The 20,966-nt window shown below is 39.3% G+C and overlaps 2 protein-coding genes across 2 annotated transcripts; one reads left to right on the top strand and one right to left on the bottom strand.

Annotated features, from left to right (window-relative positions):
• The first annotated feature begins 8,089 nt into the window (after window positions 1–8,089).
• Window positions 8,090–9,696, top strand: LOC149390672 (putative glutathione S-transferase). The gene is made up of 2 exons (XM_089618738.1): window positions 8,090–8,505; window positions 9,184–9,696. Exons 1-2 carry the CDS (start codon window positions 8,191–8,193, stop codon window positions 9,541–9,543), a joined length of 675 nt encoding a protein of 224 aa, XP_089474864.1. The 5' UTR covers window positions 8,090–8,190; the 3' UTR covers window positions 9,544–9,696.
• A 2,124-nt stretch (window positions 9,697–11,820) lies between these two features.
• Window positions 11,821–14,157, bottom strand: LOC149390673 (pentatricopeptide repeat-containing protein At5g27460-like). The gene is made up of 3 exons (XM_089618737.1): window positions 13,984–14,157; window positions 13,618–13,879; window positions 11,821–13,472 (listed from the first exon to the last, which is right to left on the bottom strand). The coding sequence occupies exons 1-3, from the start codon at window positions 14,031–14,033 to the stop codon at window positions 12,222–12,224; spliced, it is 1,563 nt and encodes a 520-aa protein (XP_089474863.1). The 5' UTR covers window positions 14,034–14,157; the 3' UTR covers window positions 11,821–12,221.
• Window positions 14,158–20,966: the final 6,809 nt, after the last annotated feature.

A 20,966-nucleotide genomic window follows, 5' to 3' on the forward strand; every position in this document is an offset into this window, starting at 1 on the left:
CGCTTAGTCCGCAAATAGTTTTTGTAGTCATCGAGGGTAATTCCAACATTCTCATGACCACCAAATTTTCCTGCCATAAACTCCATACCTGAAAGTAAAATAGATATGTGATTATTATTATTATATATATCAAATAATTTTAATATACATTATTTTTTTCAATTCAAGTTTAAACTTTGTTTTCGGACGAACTCCTGATCAGTCAGAATGATCAATTTCAGCTGCTCGAGTCAAAGTTAACTTTCTATGAGACCGGTGTAGATGACTCTTATTTGGACTTGATGTAGCATGTGAATGCTCAGGAACAAACTCAATAACACGATACTTTCATGTTTGTCTAGAGTTCACTTTCATTTTTGCTAAACATTCGAACCTTGTCTCACTTCGAGGACATTTCACATTCACATCTCGTCTGTCTTTTTCACGGTATCCTTCACATGAGCAACAAAACACTCTACTAATCATCCGACCATTTTGATCGGATTTTCCTTTGCTTCTTCGAATGCTAAAACCAACTTTTAAAGCGTAAGCACTATAGAAATTGTAAGCGTCACTTTATGTTTCAAACTCCAAATCTAATTTTGGTATAATATCATCAACCATTGTGGAATGTATAGCTTCAATTTTTGTTTTACCATCCAAATTATCCATCATGTTTAAAAAAACAATGAAAAAAAAAATCCATCAAACCTGTATATCAATATAATATGACTACTATGCAGCAATACCTTAAGAAGAAAACCAACAACATTTACTCATTTTAATATTTAAAATATATGTAATACAATATTAAACAAATACTCATCATTCAATTCAAAGGGACAAAAAAAAATAAAAGCATGAGATTCACACTTACGCCAAGCTTTCACTGTAATAAAATAAAATAATTAAAAAAATTTGAAGTTTGTCAGGCTCTTAGTTTCTCTCATAATTATATACACAATAAAATAATATACATACCGTTAACGGGTATAATCAAGCTACAGAACCACCGAACGATTATTTTATTTCTTTTTTTTTTTAAGGGGAAAGCAACCACATATGCGGGGGCGGTCAGAGCGAAAAGAAAAGTAATTTAGGGTTGTTCTTAAAAGATAACGGTGTGAAAACTAGACCAAACAACAAAAATTTGTGTTAAATTCATTAAATGACGTGACATTATTTTATTTTATTGGGGGACAGGAAATGTGACACACAGAGGGGACAGGAGCCTTAACTGGTTGTCTAGCCCGTTTCACTATTGCGCCACCCTTGCTTGCAACATTGGGAGCTCTTTGCTCATCTGAGATTTCAAGTCTCTCATGTGTACAGTTTGTTTGAGCCAATTAAAATGACGATTTATCTTAAAGTATGATTAAGAATATGATATACATCGGAGAATGATATTTTTGGAGTACAAATCAATTCAAACCCTGCTAATTACAAAAGGGTGCTATTTGTGTGTCATGCCATTTGAAGATGAAGTATATTTGATAGACGAGAAAGAACTAGAATATTGGGTGGTACTTGATTATGTAATTGAAATAAATTACAAAATTTGCAATGCTTTTCAATGTGCTCTCTAAAAATCTACAAAATACTTTGGGAAAAAAAAAATATATATATATATATATAAACAGCGAGAATGGATGTAACAAATCGATTCAAATTTGTGTAGATCGTGAGTCTCGAATTTCTATAACTACAAGTTTGTTTATTTAATTTTTTTTTATGTGTGTGCGAGTGAGAGAAGCGCATTAGAAACATTTTCGTCGAAATAAAAAATATTTAAAATTATATTCAAGTATATTTTTGCAAAACTATACTAATACCTTGAAAAAAAAATAAAAGAGACGGGTTGCCAATAGGAGATCTCCAACTCCAAGTAAACTAACCAACCTCCCAGCAATAAAACAAAAGAAGAAGAAGAAAAGTAAACTAATCGAGTCCACTTGGCCAAACTAAATCAAAACAGACAATCAATCAGAGCGAAATAAGAAGAATTTATAACAAAATGAAGCAAGTGTTGGGGCTTTTGTGAGGCTTTTGTCCTTTTGTGAGTTTTAGTTTTCTCTCTAGCGAAGAGTAGAGTGTTGGGGTTTCTGAGGGTTTTGTGGTGTATCTGGGGAAATATGAGTGCCGGCGAGAACAGGGGGTTGGGAAACACGGGAAAGATGAGTACTGGGGATAACATAAACAGGGTAACTTTATCGATGGGCACAGGAGTCGCAGCTGAGGAACCGAACAGGGAAGAGAATGAGGAGGAAGACTTGGAGATGGCGACTTCATTCCTCGCAAGCAATCTGCATATTTCGTCCAGGACGACGGCGGAGGTAGTCAGAGGGAACGCATCTTTTCTGGCAGGAAAAATGCTTTCCACCAGGCTGGTGCGGGTCAAGCAAATTTATGACGTTTTCTCGGTGGTTTGGAGATGCAAACGGCCGTGGAATGTAAGGGAAATCAGACCTGGCATATTCCAGCTGAGATTCGATCTAAAGGAAGATGCGGATAGGATCTTGGATGGCAGACCTTGGACGTGCAAGGGGGCTCAATTTCTGATTCAAAATTGGCCGGAGATGCTGATGGTTGAGGAACTGACTTTCGAGACGTCGCCGTACTGGATTGGAATGCTAGGACTTCCACCAGGCTACCTGAATGAGCGGAATGGGAGACAACTGGCGGCAATGGCGGGCAGGGTGATAGGGTACACTGGAAGGGATGCTACCTCGGTCCGTTTGAAGGTGGTAGCAGACATAGGGAAACCTCTAATGGCAGGGCTATTTCTGGAAAGAGATGGCTTGGCTCCGCAGTGGATACAGTTTAAATTCGAGAAGTTGGGGAGGTTTTGTTTTAAATGTGGGATAGTGGGCCACGAGGAGGATGAATGTAGTCGCCGGAGCTGGGCTATGGTGAGATCCACGCACTCACCACTGGTTAAAAAATACGGCGGGTGGATTTACGCTGAATCACCGGTGAAGTCGTGCTTTATCGGGGTTGAGGACCTCATTGGGAAACTAACAGTGGAGGAAGCTCTGTCCCCGCCCAACCGAAGCAGAGATGAAAGGCTTCACCGAGAGAGGAAGGGTGGCCGTGGCACGGTGGAGACGGCGGCGACTGGAGAAGATAACGTGATACAGGGAAGCGGGGAACTGAGCAGGAGCCGCCTAGGTCAGCAGGTACAGCAAGAGTGGCGCATCCCAAGGGAAGATGACAAACCTAGGAACCAGTGGACAGTGAGCAGGTGCCAGGAAATGGTGGTGCAAACACTACCCGCGCAGGAAATGCCAGGGAATGTCAGCAGGGGGGACCACAGTACGGAAATAATATTAAAAGCGAGAGATGGGAAAAATGCAGAGGAGAAAGTGGATGGGGGTAACGTGGAAAGAAGTAATGGGCCAAATAGGAATGGGCTTGGGAGGAGTGCACAAAGTGTAGGGGCCCAGGAAAACTGTGCAAGAAAGGAAGCAAAGAGGGAAGGAAATAATTGTGGATCTGGGCCTGAATTGGTGGGAAGTGAGCAGGATATACCAATTGAGATTATTGAAGAACTGGAGATGAGATTAGATATCTCAAGCAAAAGGAAGGCTAATGAACAGGGGGAGAGCGGCAAGAAAAAAAAAGATAGAGGATAGGAAGGATGAGGGAAAGCCAGGAGGAGCAAGTGGCAAGAAGGAAGTTGAGAATTTTGCTAAGAACCTACAACTGGCGTTTAATATGGGGCTTAATGAGGAAGCAGGGGAGAAGATTTATGCGAGACGTATTATCAAACCCCGGAGGAAGACGGCTGGGAGCAAGAGCACCAAGGGAGCTGCGAATCCGTCCAAGGGTGAGGTCCTTGGGTCGGAGAAGGTTGTTGCGGAAACCTCACTATCATTGGCCGAGGAGGCGGGCCTTAACAACCCCCTACCTCGTCAATGTTAGTGCTATCTTGGAATTGCTTCGGTCTCAACGGAGACCAAACGAATGAGATTTTCCGGAGTCTCATTCGTAGTCATAATCCGGATATTGTAATTTTGTCGGAAACAAAAATGGGGGAGAGGAGAATGCAATGGTTGAGGGAAAAGTACGGGTTTTGGGGTGGTGTAGGGAGCGGTGCTAGGGGGGCCTCGGGGGGTCTTTGTATGTGGTGGAGAAAGGGAGTCAATTTGGATGTGTGGAAGGTTACAAAAAATTTTATTTGGGGTATTGTGCGAGGAGATACGAGAGATTTGGATTGGGACTTGTGGGGGGTTTATGGGCCACCGGAGGTGAGGAATAGAGATGGCTTTTGGGAAAAGATTGGAGGACTTGTAGGATCCTATGGAAGAGAGTGGGCGCTTATAGGGGATCTAAATCTCATTGGGGTGGCGGGGGATAAGGAAGGGGGAGAAAAGGTTACTTGGAGCTCCGGGAGAACCCTTCGGAAGTTTCTTAGCGTGTCCGGGGGAATTGATTTAGGAGCGGAAGGGGGGAGGTTTACTTGGTCTAATGGGAGAGAGGCCGAGCATAGGATCTTGGAGCGTCTTGACCGCGCCGTGGTGAGCCCGGGGTGGCTTAGGAGGTTTGGAATGGCGGGGGTAAGGAATCTTGCGATTGTTGGTTCGGATCATGCACCCATCTTGTTGGATTGCTACTTGAAGGAGGAGAGGGGGAAAAGACCGTTTCGTTTCTATGAAGCTTGGGCGGACGAGCCATTTTGTAGAGAAACGGTGGAAGGTGTGTGGAAGAAGGAGATTTCCGGGTTTGATAGTTGGAAGTTACATGTCAAGGCAAAAGAGGTGGCTAGGGAGCTAAAAGGGTGGCAAGCAGGACGTTGGAATGGGGAGCGAGCGAGGCTTAAGGTTTGCGAGGCGAGGCTAATAGAGGTGCAAAGCGGGGGTATCTCTAGAGAGAGCTTGGAGGAGGAGGCTGCCTTGAGCTTCAAAATTCACGACATGCATCGGAAAGTAGAGGCGGTGTGGAGGCAAAAATCTCGAGAGACGTGGCTCAAGGAGGGAGGTAAGAATACGCGCTTCTTCCATACTTCTACCTTGGTGCGGAGGAAGAGGAATCACATTGGGAGAATGCTTGATGATGACGGGTCGTATCTTCATAGTCGAGAGGATATTGGAGGATACCTAAATCGCAAATATTCCGAGCTATTCACGACTTCGAACCCGTCTTTTCCGGAGGATTTGGAAAGATTGATAACTCCTATACTTGGGAGGGAAGACAATGAAAGGCTCACGGCGATCCCAACGGGAGAGGAAGTGAAGGAAACAGTGTGGTTTATGAATGCTATGAAAGCTCCGGGGCCGGATGGGCTTCAAGGAGCGTTCTATCGTAAATTTTGGGATGTGGTGGGGGACTCGTTAATCAAGTTTGTGCAAGAATTTTTTAGGAATGGGAAACTCCTAAAGATTGTTAACCTTGCACACGTAGTGCTCATCCCTAAGGTAGATGGAGCCGAGACCGTTGGGAATTTCCGGCCCATAAGCTTATGTAACTTTAGCTTCAAAGTTATCACTCGCATTATCACCGCAAGGCTTAGAAGACATCTAGATGGGATGATCTCCCCCTACCAATCCGCGTTCGTTCCGGGAAGATGGATCGCGGAAAACACGATAGTTGCGAGAGAAGTAGTAACTAAATTGAAGAAGAAGAAAGGTCTAGGAGGGCTTCTCGGCATTAAAATAGACATGAGTAAAGCTTACGATAGGTTGGAGTGGAGCTTCATCCTACAAGTGCTCCGGTGCTTTGGAGCGTCGGAGAAGTTTGTGGGGCTTGTTGCTCAATGCATCACTACGGCATCGTACGCTATTCTCCTTAATGGATCTCCCCTTGAGAAGAAGACTCCAAGCCGTGGGCTTCGTCAAGGTGACCCACTTTCTCCGTATCTTTTCATTTTGGCCAATGAAGTATTGAGTAGATTGCTTGTGAGAGAGGAAGGTCAAAGGGGCTTTCATGGCATCACTATGGGAAGTAATGGGGTAAGCATTAACCACTTGATGTTTGCCGATGATACCATTCTATTTTGCCCGGCTAGGAGGGATGAGGTGGAGGCGATGTGGGGATGCCTCCAAAAATACGAAGCGTGGTCCGGGCAACGAGTGAATATCCAAAAATCCGGGCTCATTTTCTCAAGAAATACCTCGGAGTTCCACCGGAGAGCGATCAAGGAGTGGTTGGGAATGGAGGAGTGTGACACGGACATTCATTATCTTGGAAACCCCCTATTTCTCGGCCGTAATCGGGGGAGGAGTTTTGCACATCTAAAGGAAAAAGTCTATGGAAGATTAGAAGGTTGGATGGCTAAGACAATCTCGAAGGCGGGCCGTAGCACCCTCATTAAATCGGTCGTTCAAAGCATCCCGGTCTACGCCATGGCGACCTTTCGGCTTCCAAAGTGTTTTTGTCATTCGTTGGATAAGGCAACTAGAAGCTTTTGGTGGACCGGTAGAAATGAGGATGAGAGATTCCTAGCGCTTGTGAGTTGGGATGCCGTTTGTCAACCAAAAAATTGTGGTGGTTTGGGGTTCCGTAAATTTGAAGATATTAACTCGGCTCTGCTTTGTAAATTGGGGTGACACGTAGCGGCGAACTCTAGACTCCTTTGGGTCTCGATCCTAAAGGATATTTATTGCGTGAATGACAACTTCTTCACGTGCCGAAGGAAATCCGGGGACTCCGGGGGATGGAGAGACATCCTGTCTACTCAAAGCATTATTCAGAGCAATACTTGCTTTCTCGTGGGGAGTGGTAACTCGGTGCCGATAGTTGGAGTGAATTGGCTTCGGGGGGCGGAAGTGAGGACATTGGGAGTCGGGCCGGGGCTGAAACCAAAGACCGTAAGAGATTTCTTTATCCCGGGTTCGCGTCAGTGGGATAGAGGAAAGCTTCTGGCGTGGCTGGGAGAGGATCTGTGCGAGATGGCGGAGGAGCTTCGAGTCTCGGCGGAACCCAAGGAGGACCGACTCATGTGGTTGGGTACGGCATCGGGGAAGTTCGACCTCAAGTCGGCATACGGGGAAATTGCGAGAGCAACCTTCAATCCGAAGACGGAGATGTGGCGGAGTTTGTGGAACTCGAAGCTACCGGAAAACCTGAAGTTTTTGATGTGGCGGGTGGCGATGAATGGCATCCCGACGAGGGAGAGGCTGAGCAAGATCTTTCTGGTTCGAGATATGGCGTGTATTTTCTGTGACGGTGAGACCGAGACCACTCAACACTTGTTCTTTGAGTGCCCTTTCGCGAGGAGATGGTGGTGGGCGGAGGCGAATGGCTGCCGGTGGGATGGGGAGACGGAGAGGAGCGGCGCAGAGTGGGTGGAAGAGATTCTTAATCGCAGTTGTATTGCAGAAGGGCTGGGCTATGGTAAACAGGAATTTCTCACCAAGGCGGCGGTCATTCTGGACTCGGTGTGGAGGTGGCGAAACAAGGCCATCTTCGGGAGCCTAGAGAACACGGCGGAGAGGCAGCTATTGGAAATAAGGCGGAGGGTTAGAGAGATTCGGTCTGTGTGTTTCCCGGACCAGGGAGGAGCTGCTGGTGACGAGAAGCGCGACATCAGGGGTACAGGAAGTCTCAGGTGGCAGAAACCTCTTCCGGGCGAGACCAAGATAAATGCTGACGCAAGCTTCGGGCCACTTGGAGCTGCGGTGGGAGTGGTAGCCAGGAGAGAGGGTGGTCATGTCCGATGGATGTGGAGAAATGTTGTGACTGCGAAGTCCGCTCAGGAAGCAGAGATGCTGGGGATTTATTTAGCCGTGCTAGTGGCGAAGTTTCGGAATGAGCAGCGGGTAGTAGTTGAGGGGGATAACAAGCAAATTATGGATAGTTTGCAGAAAGGGTTTGGCTGTCCGAATTGGAGCTTGGAACCTCTCTTTGATCAAATTATGTGTGCTGCTCAATCTTTTGTTTCTGTAAAGTTTTGTTGGATTCCAAGGACGGGGAACGCGGTTGCTCATTTGCTTTGTAAGAGTACCGTCGTGAACCAATTGCCTGGGTTTTGTAACAAGTCTGATGTGAACCAGGAGGTGTTTTCAGCAATCCTCTCTGATTCTAGTTAATGAAATTTCTGGGTTTTCAAAAAAAAAAAAAAAAAAAAAAAATCAGAGCGAAATAAAAGTATAAAAGAAATAACAAACGACAACCCAAGGCTCTTATAAAAAAAAAACCCCCAAAAATAGTAGACGCACTTCATTCAGATTCAAGAGAGGCGTGTTTGCTTTGTGTTGAGGGAAAGGAAAAGGCATGGGAAGCAAATCGGTGAGGTTGTTTGGGTTCTGGGCGAGTCCGTACGCGTTGCGAGTCCACGTGGGTCTGAAAATGAAAGGGGTTGAGTACGAGTACGTGGAAGAGAAGCTTGAGAAGAAGAGCGCGTCGCTGTTGGAGTACAACCCCGTCCGCAAAAAGGTCCCTGTCCTCCTTCACAACGCCAAACCCGTCTCAGAGTCTCTCATCATTTTGGAGTACATCGACGAGACATGGACTCACAACCCCTTCTTGCCCACACACCCTTATGAGCGAGCCCGAGCTCGCTTCTGGGCCAAATTCGTCGACGACAAGGTCTGCCTCTATATATAAATCTTAATGCTTTTTTTGGTTTGTGATTTGTATAGATTTCAAAGCTCCAAAACAAGTTATGTTATATGTTATTTCTAACAAAATGAATCCGGTGTATACACTGATGAAATTTATGGGGATTAGTATGAAGGATTAATGCTATGGCTATTTCAGCCTAAACAATAATAATAATAATAATAATAATAATAATAATAATATTAAGTTTTTTGTTGCCTTTTGTTCTACAAAAAATTAGGAAACTAACCACACTTGGACTTTTGGAACTTCTGTTTAGCCAACCTTAATATTAAGTAAATAGCTGTATTTACATTTTTTTTCTTATCTTTTTGGTTGTTACAATTAAGCTTTTTGAACGTAAATAACGATTATTTATAAAAAAAATTACTAAAAATTGACTAAATAGCAACCTCGATATCTAAACAAGACTATATATTTAATGGACCGTTTTTTAATTGTTACATTGGAATGAACTATAACTCACGATTGGAGGGGAAGCTTTATGTGGTTTGTATTGTGTAGAATTTAGCAAATAGTCTTGCTTAAATAAAAACATAAAAAATAGCAAAAAAAAAGTTAGGAAAGATGTTATTTATAACAAAATGAATCTAGTGTACAATTTTATAAGAAGAATTTATTCAGAAATAATGTTATGGATTGCAGTGCGTCCCGGCGATGGTTAAGACGGTGACAAAGGAAGGCGGGGAGAGAGAGATTGCCGCAGAAGAAGTGCGAGAGAGTCTGAAGATCCTCGAAAGCAGCTTAGGCGAAAATCAGCCCTTCTTCGGAGGAGAGGCCTTTGGCTTTGTTGACATTGCCGCCGGCTGGCTCGGGCTCTGGGCCAGGATCATCGGCGAGGTCAGTGACGTGGTCCTGATCGCGCCTCAGACTATGCCTCTGCTCTGCGCTTGGTTCGATCGCTGCCTTGAGTTTCCCATCTACAAGGAATCTTTGCCGCCCCGAGACGAATTGCTCCGCTACATAAGCAAGTTACCACAGACCCTCTCTGCTAGATCGAGTTGAAGCGTTTTCAGTCGCCGAAATTTCTCTTTGGTTCTTACTCCGTGGTTTTCACTTCCAGCTACATTGTGATTCTCTTGTTACCAACCATGCCATAAAGCTGTTCTTTTTCTTCTTTTTTTTTTGCCTAAATGAAATAAATGTTTCTTATTTGTATTATATAGTTTTTTTTTATTGTCTTTTGTTTGTCAAATCCACAACCAGAGCAAATAATAAAAACTCATATATACATTATAATTTATAACTGAAAGGAAAATCTTCTCTCTAAACAGAATTTTATTTCTTCTTGATAATCTGCAAAAAGCTGAAACAACCAAAAACCATAACAAACAAAAGCACACCAGTTTTGGAAGAGAAATGCAGATGCGAATGAGCTCTCCTGTGTCTAAGTGAAATATGGCGTATATTCCCACAATCTCTAGATATATATGAAGTGTTCCTTAGCATAACTATTAATATCAATCATACACATCAAAACGCATTTACCTATCAAAACCTTTTCATTTTTAAAAGATCTTTGTTAGGCTTTGTTTTTTTTTTTTTTTTTTTTATATATATATATATATAATAGGGTGAATAGACCATTTTACCCTGAGATTTTGATGACGACTTAGAACATTAATCCTTAAAAGGAAAATAGAACATTAATCATAAATAATCTAAACAAAAACATTTGTGAAACACATTTTTCTTCATCTCTTCGTCTTCCATGGCTCTCTAAAGCTCCATTTATTTTTCCTCACCGTTCTAAATCTTTGATTTTGCCACAATTTTTCATATTATATCTTATGATTTAAGAATTGCAGAAAGACCCTAACTCAATTTTTTTTTTTATAATAAAGCATAAACGTGATAATTGAGAAAAAAAGAGAGAGGATATTGATAGTTAGGCGTGTTTAAGATGTATAATTGATATTAATAGTGATGCTAAGGGACACTTCAAATATTTCTAGAAAGTGTCAGAATATATGCCACATTTTGCTTAAACACAGCGAAGACAGGTGATATTTTCTCAAAGAGAAATCTAAAATAACACAATACAAAGTACCCGACTACACCAGAAAGTTAAACAAAGTTGAAGAGAAAAATAAATAAACAGGGAGTTGAACTAAATAAAGGTCCTTACTCAATAACATGCTCGAAAATTACTCAAAAAGGAAGCAAAGCTCTTGACATACGACTCGATCTCCACGAGTCACTTATTGGCCCACTTGAAGAAGACATTGATTTCCTCGATTTTCGAATCGAACTCCTCTAGCTCCTTTGAAAGATCACCGGTTCTTCTCTCATTAGCCCCTAACTCAAGAGAAAATCCCTCCATCAATTTACACATCGCCGATTGACTCTCCATCTTCTTCTTCCGCGCCTTGAGCTCCCGAGAGCACTGCTCGAGCAATTTCGCTTGGGCCTCTCTCCCCGTCGTTGCGCCGGTTGGAGTCGCGAAGATCTGCGCGCCTCTGTCGCCGCTCTCCGGGACGATGCCCCGGCGAACGCCCCCCTCCATGAATTGTCAAAGAAGAAGGAGGAGAGAGAAATTAGTTGAGGGTTTTAGTTACTCACATCGTAAATTTCATTTTTAGACCGGCGGTGAAGACTACCCTCCGACCGGTCACCGATGGGCGGATTTCTTCTGCGGCGGAATTTCATGGCTATAGACCTGATTTTTCAGCCAATACATTGAGTATATTCTTGAAGCCCTCGTCGCCGTGAATCCGTGAGACTTGGAATAACTTAATTTTGAGTTCATATGAGGAAGATATGGATTTTTTAAGTTTTGAAGAAAACAAATACGAGAGAGAGAGAGAGAGAGAGAGAGAGAGAGAGAGAGAGAGAGATTAGTTGAGTTCTTTAGTTACTCAAATTGTAAACTTCATTTTTAGACCGGCTGTGAAGACCACCTCTCATCGCTCGCCACCACCTTCAGTCGATTACCGACGGACAGACTTCTGCGTCGGCGGAATTCCACGACAGTAAACATGATTTTCAACCAAATTCCGCCAATTTATATATTTTTGAAGCTCTCGTCGTTGCAAATTCATAGGATTTGGAATTACTCAATTTTGAATTCATGTGAGGAAAATATGGATTTTTGAAATTTTGAAGAAAAAAAACGAAGAGAGAGAAAGAAAAGAAAAGTGAGTACTTGAATTAAATATACTAACTGCTTATTATAAAAAAAACAAAGGAAATAAAATGTGTGAGGAATTAATTAAGAAATGCTAGACTTTAATTAAAAAAAAAAAAAAAAAAAAAAAAAAAAAAAAAAAAAAAAAACCACCTATATTGTTAAAGGACATATTAGGTATTTTTTACACGTAATTCAATTGCCAACTCATCGTGATGGTTATTTGTTTAACTTTCTAAAACATTAGTTATAATGAAAATATTAAGTTTGATGTGACATAAGTGATTTCAACGCCTTAATGTTCCTGTCTAATTCTTGCTGCCGAGGGACGAACTGCTTGAGGACATCAGGAACAACCAAGACAGGATCCACTACATCAAGTCCAAGCATTTTTCACGGCCAAACCTCCTCTTTGGTTCTTGCCTCATGGTTTCAGTAAGATTGTCATTTACAGGTATTAGTAGCTGCTTGTGTCTTGTTTTGGGCCAGATTAGTAATGACCATTGTGATAGACTTACGCTTCTGAATTATAAGGTCAAGAACCAACTTTTTCAAATCATATCTTAGCACAACTACCATTGGCAGCTTGAATAAGCGCATGAGCCTCCTCGTCCACTTCAATTCCATCCTTCTCCATCATTTTGAGGATTTCATGAGCCGGTCTCTGTGAAGAGCGGTGAATCCAAAGCAACGACTTATACAATGGCAAACTCGCAAACCCGAAATCACGCGCTGTGGTGATGAAATTATTTGCAGCTACGAAATTCCCTTTTTCCTCGTAGTAGTTGGCTACGGCCATCACAACATCATTTGAAGGCCTCCAGCGGCAATTTTTCAACATAGAGCAAGCTCTGTTCATGGCATCGATGGCTTTTTCCATGTCCCGGCTTCTCACCCATCCCTCCGCGAGAATCTCCCACGTCTTGTAGTTAGGGCATCCACCTCTCTCCAGCGTCCGGAGATGCAACGCTTCGGCTTTTTTCATCAAATTGTTCCTCGCGTATGCCCCGAGAAGCATGTTCGATACCCTGACGTCGTACTTACTGCAGCTCAATTCCCATTCTCCGAAAAGCCACTCGGCTTTCTCGAGATCGCCCATCTTCACAAAGCACAAGATCGCGGACATGTAATTCGCACACGTTACTCTTCCGCCGATGCCCTTACTGGATTCCCAAAGCTGGAGAACTTTGTCCTTGTTCCCCAAAGACGCGTGTTGTGTCATGAGGAAAGAAAAGCCGAGCCGGCCGTTTTTCGAGAGCTTCTTCTCGGCCAATCCGAGCGCATTATTGGCTTGCTCGGTCAACCCCGCTTTTGCATAAGCGTTCGCAAGAGTGGAAAGAGAACTCCACCCGACCTCGACGTTACGGTCTCTCGACATCTCTTTGTGAGCCATCTCGACGCCCTCGACCCCAGATATCTCCAGACACACGTTCATCCAGAGATTGTACGACAAAACATTCAAGGGGATTCGGTTTCTCTTCATTTCATCTACGACGAGACCGACCTTCTTAAACTCGGAAGTCGCCGTGTAGAGCTTCATCATCAAGTTGCACGGGTGAGCGTTCACGATCAGCCCCGACCTATTCAGCTTCGCCATGAGAGCCTCGGCTTTCGAAGTCTCTCGTCGCTTGACGTAGGCTCGGAGGAGAGGAAAAGAAGCCGCTTTCAGCGAAGCGGAACCGGAGAGCTTATCGTAATACTCCTCGGCTTCGCTCAGGCCTTTCACTTCTGCAATCAACTCTGTCTTGATGGCGTAATCGTCTGGAGACATTCGAAATTTGCTCTGACTCTCCAACCAATCAATTATCTGATTATCCAAAAGCAAGCAAGCAAGCCGACTATGAAACAATGTTACATTCCAAACATTCCTTGGCGAAACCCTAGTTCTCAGACCAGAAGATATGCGCAATTACACAAATTAAAAAGAGTAAATTAGAATATAGAAATGAGACCTGAAGAGAGTGATCATATCGCCTGGAGCGCAAGAGCTTGATGGAGAGTCTTCGAAGCTCGTGCAAGGAAACCTTGATTCCGTTATCGGTCCGGCTCTGTATTGCGGTTGTTACACACCCAGCGGAGTGTTTGGGACGCAGAATCTCTCTCGCGAGCTCACTTACGGTCCTCTCTCCGACGCCGTTGAAAGGCGGTGAACCGTGGTGATAAGAGCAAATTTGCCTCCATAGATGATTCTTTCCACACAGTTCAGACTTGGCACTGAGATTTTTGTTTTGACAAGTAAAATAGAGAGAGAGGCTTGTCAGAAAATAATGCTTAACGATGTTGAAAGTGTCGAATGCGAAGATTCACCATTGGTTTACCGTTTGAAACCGTTGAGAAGCGATCGGACAGCCATGGAAGGAGAATTCATGGTCTGGTAACGGTGATTCTCTTGCTAACAAAATATTTACATTTCTCTCTGAATTTGCTACTCATAATTATTAGGGCTGCCTGATACGGCACGAGCACTTTACAAGTTGGGGTCAAGGTTGGCCAAAATCTCCCAGAAAACATTTTTACAATTATTTATGTATGAATATCTAGAATTTCATTATCAGCATGTTCACAATTATATTTACATGTTTTAATTAATATTTATAATTTGTTTAGCATTGAATATTCATAACTTATCAATGAAAATGTTTAATTTGTAAAATTGAAAATAGTTTAATGGTTATATTTTTATAAGTAAATGTTCATGATCTACTAGTGAAGGTTTATAATTGGGAAAATAACACATTTATACCCTGTGTTTTAGTGAAATGTCGAGTTTAACCCTCACTTTTCAAAAATGTCGAGTTCATACCCTCTGTTTAACTAAAATGACGAAATTATACCCTGAAATGAATAACAGCGTCACAAATATCCCTTTCATCGATATTAACTCTTATATAAGAAAAACGGAATCAAATCTAAATCAGTACCCTAGTTTCCAAATTCTCAATTTTGAAATAAAAATAGCCGTAAATTGAAATTAAATAATAAAACTCATACCGCCTAAGAAATGACTTCATTCCGTGTTCGAATTGTAACTCTAAATGTTGGATTCTCTGTTTGAATATGCGATTTTGATGACTATCAACTATCGATGTTTACCCCTTTGCCTCTTTCTACGTTCTTCACGATTAAGAGACTGTTGTTTATATGTTAGTTTTTAAATAAATTACATATATGGCGCGAATGAATAAAGATAATTGATGTTTATATCATAAATATTATAGTCAACGTCAATGAAAAGTCAATAAAAAGAATATTTGTGACGCTGTTGTCTATTTCAGGGTATAATTTCGTCATTTTAGTTAAATAGAGGGTATAATTTCGTCATTTTAGTTAAACAAAGGGTATAAATTCGACATTTTTGAAAACCGAGGGTTAAACTCGACATTTCACTAAAACACAAGGTATAAATGTGTTATTTTCCCTTTATAATTTAACAATTAACATAATAGGGACAAAATAATTACTTTAAGCGCTGCTTTGAGTGTTGCTTTCGGGAATCAAAGTCTTACCCTCGTCTTGTGGAAGCTTTTACGGTCCTTCATGAGTTATTATGGCGTGTCGAATCAGGTGAAATCGTATCATTGTGCAATCAAATTGCTTGGATGTGGTCATTGCGATTAAGGGAGGTCATTTTCCAATTACTAAGGTTGGAACTATCTTATGGGATATCAAAGTTATTTCTTTTAATTTCTCTTATTTCGACATTATGTTTCTTCCTAGGTATTGCAATGCGGTTGCGCTCATAACTTAGCTCGGTACTTTCTTCTAGTTAGTTCGGATGTTTGGTGGTCAGAGATTGTCCTTCAGTGCGCTATGCAAGACGTCATCAATGATCAGAATAGTTTAAAATTATACACCTTGTAACTACAATATTCCTCCATTATTTAAGCAAGGGCTATTAATAAATATTTTCAAGTGATGCCGCCCTCATTTTTCTCAAAACAAAACAAAAAATACTTCAAGGGCATATATCTAATTTATTTTTTGTCCAATTTGATAAATCAAAAGTTAACCAAGACTTTGAATATGAGATAATATTTTAACAATAAATAAAAAGTAAGATTAATACCAATAAATAGATTAGATATGCGATATAAAAACATCATTTACTCATATGATAGTTTTCGTAGATAAAAAAGGTCTAGACAAATAGTTACAATAATAAAAATACTAGTTTTCTAAATTTAATACTAAAAAAAAAGTTCTAAAATAGTCAACATTTATTTTTTATATACAAATGAAAAAACATTATTTAGCCAATTGTATAATCTACTTTAACTTCTTTGTTACAAATTGCTAACAATCTTTTGTGAATGGAAATTCCACCATTTGCAACAGAAGAAGGTCAAGTTAAGATTTGAAAACAAAATAGAAGTCTGATAAAACCCTTTCTAGAAAAAATCGGTTTCCGCCCTGTTGTCTACAAATATTTTCCTCTTTATCTCAGATTCTAAAATAAATTATTGTATTATCTAGAACCTACTAAGAACAATGGCGACTCCATTGGGGATTATTCCATATATCATGTTTTACAATGATTAGCGGATGACAAAGCGCCAACCTAGGACGCGCAAAAATAAAACAAAAGAAAGAGTTTCATGATACCCGTAGTACAACCCATCATGACTCGTCAAACGGCCATCCGAACTTTGACTCACCGTGTAGCTAGTGTTGTATGTACATCATAAAAATACATGGAAACCTGAGTAACACTATCTATGAGGCTGGAGTCCTTGGAGCATCCATCGTAGACAGACCATCAACATCAAAAGACGGAGAGAAAACTATGCAGAAAGTGACACTGACATGCCGATTGAAGCATGAAGAACTACAAAATAAGGCATTTCACAACCCAATATTGAACCCTCGACTTCAATATCCTAATTGAGTGCATATACCTCTCCTCCAAACATCAAAACTCATCTTCCCAATTAGCTACATCAGGATGGTACTTTGAAAGCTCGTCTCGCAGAATCAAGTGGCCACCATCAACTCGTCCAAGCGGCGATGAAGTTCTTGAAGGTCCTAATCGCATCGGCGGAGAGTGTATTCAAAATATAAGGAGTCTTTCTAAAATAAAACAATATTAGAAATACAAACCTTATCTAATTTTTATTTCCTATATTTTTTTCAATTTCATCGTAATAATTTCTATATGCATTTATCAGCAAATATCATGTATAATTTCTATATATATAATTTAACTAACAATAATATATATAATATATTACATAGTTGGTATCTAGGTACTGAGATGACATTTTCAAATAATATCATGTATAATATATATAACTACGTATATGATATAATAAATTATATGTATATCGTATATCATATTTTACATATATATGTATGTAGATCATATATTATGTAGTATATACATATATCTACATATAAAATAAAATATAATATCTAATATCATATCATATAATATATATATATATAATATAACATAGCATATCTGCGTGTGAATATATGGTATATATGAATATATGTATTTTAAACAAAACAACTAAATATGTATATACGTATATAAAAATAGCTAAATATGTGTGTGTATATGTTTATATATGTTTGAGAAAAACCAATCAAACATGTACGTAAAAGAGTATAAACGTTATAAAAGAAAATAATTAAAAAAAGATTCTCATGGGAATGTAATCTGAATAACGTCTATTTGGTGGTATTAGGATTAACTCATTTCAAAGTAATCTCATTACCTAGTTAATCACATTCTTGGGAATGTTTTTTAACAATAACTCACACCAAACAATATAATCTTTAAGATTCCTGGGAATGTTATTAATATTACCCACAACCAAACACACCCTTAGAGTAATATATACAACATATCATCTTAGAGCAAACTCTCTAAAATTAGTAGAGAAAAATACCATTTTGAGTAACATACACATATAAGTTTCAAACACAACCTACCTAATATATACTTACTTTTATAATCAAGTTCACTAACCCATACATATAAAATGCCCATTATATACATTAAAAAAAAGAAGTCTAACTTTTTTACAAATACGGAGCCAACTTTTGTGACGTTGAATACTGTTAAAATTAAGTTAAACATACTTAATGAGTTTTTAGTGAGATGTACACTCACCTTGTAAACCTTGACCAAGCTGGAGGTTGGAATATATAATATTTGTATACAAACATATTACTTATAAAATAAGCTTGAAAGCCTAAGTCGGTGGAAATACCGTTACAACAATATTTATACGTGACTTGAAATCTGAACAAAAGTGAGGCTTAAAAACTTAGTTGTGTTCATATAAATGGAGGCAATCAAAGATGAAATTTGATAGAAGTGGACCCACAAACATATTATGGGGTTGAACAAAACGTTTGGAATGTTGATATATATTATGATAAGTTGTTATCACTTTAATTGTCCTACGATAAACAAGTAATTGTCATATAATAATTGTCTTCATGTGGAAAGATAAAATAACGCCCATTCACAAATTTGTTTTGTAGGTGAATAATACCTAATGCATAAATATTCATAGTCATGTACACAATTTTTTCATGGTGACTCAAATTGACCATAAATTTCTATTAATTCCTTCTGACCAAATGCACATCGCCAAACATATGATCTTGACCTAAATTTTTTGGGCTTTATATATTGGTATGACAAACTAGTGAGTACAAAAACAATATAGTAACAACAAAAATTGATCAAATAATAAATAACACTTTGTGTTTTAAAAGTCTAAATTTGTAAAATATACAACACAAAGGAGGACTAGAACCTACAAAGAGCATTGGCTACTCCACTTAGTATTATTCCATTTCCCATTTTTTACAACGCATTGGATGACAAATGGGCAACCTAAGACTCGCAAACACAAAACAAAAGAAATGGTTTTACAAAACTCATCCTAACTCGTCAAAAGGTCATCCTGAAGTTTGAAACACTGTGTAGCTAGATTAGTATGTAAATAATCAAAATACATGGAAAAATAAGTCACACCATCTACAAGGCGGATGTCTTTGGAGCATTGATCATCGACTTACCACCAACATCAAAAGACAGAGAAAACATTTTGGAGAAAAGTGACACTAACACGCCGACTGAAGCATGATGAACGACTCATAAAGGTATTTTTAAAATCAATGTTGAACTTCCGACTTCAACACTCCAACATAGCGCATATACCTCTTCTCCAAACATCGAAGCTTATCTTCCCAATGAGCTATAATAGAATGGGACTTTGAAATCTCGTTTCGCAGAACCAAGTCGGCCATCATCAACTCGTCCAAGCGACAATGAAGTTCATGAAGGTCCTCATTGCATCAAAAAGGGGATCGGTCATTGTTCAAGGAATCTATCTCACTACGTTCAAGAATAGTGGTCAGAGAGTTGATGTATACCAATGGATCTGACAGAAGATTGGACATGGGTCGGTGATGTTCCATGGACGGTATCCTAGACTAGAACACATGGTCACCATTTACAGGGGATGTCATCACAACCTAAAATAAAAATATAAAACACAACAATGCAATATTGAGTGAAACATGTCATATTAGAGTAACATATACAACATATCATGTTCGGTTAAACCCTCTAAAATCAATAAGAAAAATACGACTTTGATAACATAAGTATCGAAGTTTCAAACATAAATTTGGTAATATATATATATATATATATATATATATATATATCCAATGAGTTTTTAGTGAGATATATACTCACATTGTGAACCTTGACCAAGTTGAAGAAGTTGTGTGATATAATAATTTTATACATACATACTACGTAAAAAAAAAAATTTGAAAGCCTAAATCGGTGGAAACATCGTTACAACAATAGTTATACGTGGCTTGAAATGTGAACAAAAGTGGGGCCGAAAACTAAGTGGTATCTTCATATAAATGGAGGCAAACAAAGATGAAATATGATAAATAGTGGGCTTACAAACATATTATGGATTTGAACAAAACGTTTGTAATGTTGATATCTATTACAATAAATTTTTTTATCACTTCAATTGTCCTACGATAAACAAGTAATTGTCTTCATGTGGGAAGATAAAATAAGACCCATTCAGAAACATCCACCTAATTAATTCTTTTTGTTGGGAAAAAATTTCTTTATGTTGGGGATGATTCTCCCATATAACCATATTAATGCGGAAAAGTAATTAATTACGCTAATCATGAGCTAATTAATTCATTGATTATGTGATAAGATCTAGATTTACGTTAATTAAAATTATACGAGAGCATATATGTCAAGCAACCGATATAAGAGTAAACGAATACTTACATTGATTTTCGGTTCACCTACAGAACACTCCTAAACCAATCGCGTACTCCTTGCGTCGTCTTGATGAAGGACTCGAGGATGACACCTTAGTCTTCCGAAACGTAATCTCCGAGACGAATAAGAAAGATGTGTGGGCACAGTCTTTATCTCACTAGATCACGAAACTAGGTGTTTCGAGATCTCGCTCTTATTTTACTAAGAATGGAAATGAATTTCCGAGGGGAAGAGAAGCAGAAGTGCACGGTCAAGGAAGGCGCACGAATTTTTCTCAAATTAATTGCTTATGTTTGCCTTCTCATGAACCCCTATTTATAGTAGTAAAATGAGATATTCATGGAATCTTCCAGAATATTTTATTTCCTTTTATTGTGTTTACACTAGTGGATTAAATCTAAGCCATTGGATCTCAACAAGTGAATCCTACTTTTTCTCTCATCCATCAGATCAATATCTATGAGATATTATTCTCTATTTAAATAGAGAATAATTTATTTAGTGAGATAATAAAGGAGAATATATTATTTCCTTTAAATATATTCTCATATATTTTCCTAAATACCTTCCTTTAAATAAGGAGAGAATATAGGACAATATCTTATATTATTCTCTCTCCTTTATTTAAATAACTAAATAGAAAATATTGGTAAATACCAATTTTGAAATTTTCGAACTTGATGGCACACGGCCAAGGAGATTTACGCAAATCCTAGTGCCATAAACCCTATTTCGACTTTTCCATGTGTGCAAGGCCCAATTGCTTAAAACTCAATTAATCATTTATTTACTTGGTCCAACAATAAACAAATAATTAATAATTGTTTATTTACTTGATCAAACAATAAATAAACAATTCTACCATAAATATTTATTTAATTCTGCGAATACTCGTTTTCCAGAATTAATGTTGTCAATCATAATTACAGCAAGTGAGATGAATAATGATAAACATTATTATACGAAAGTTCTTATCCGCCTTTATCAGAGCCGAATCGGGGACTATGGACCTAG

Source organism: Urtica dioica, chromosome 7 (genome assembly GCF_054948205.1).
Source record: "Urtica dioica subsp. dioica isolate 48M chromosome 7, U.dioica_male_clone48M_v1_H2, whole genome shotgun sequence".
Classification (NCBI taxonomy): domain Eukaryota; kingdom Viridiplantae; phylum Streptophyta; class Magnoliopsida; order Rosales; family Urticaceae; genus Urtica; species Urtica dioica.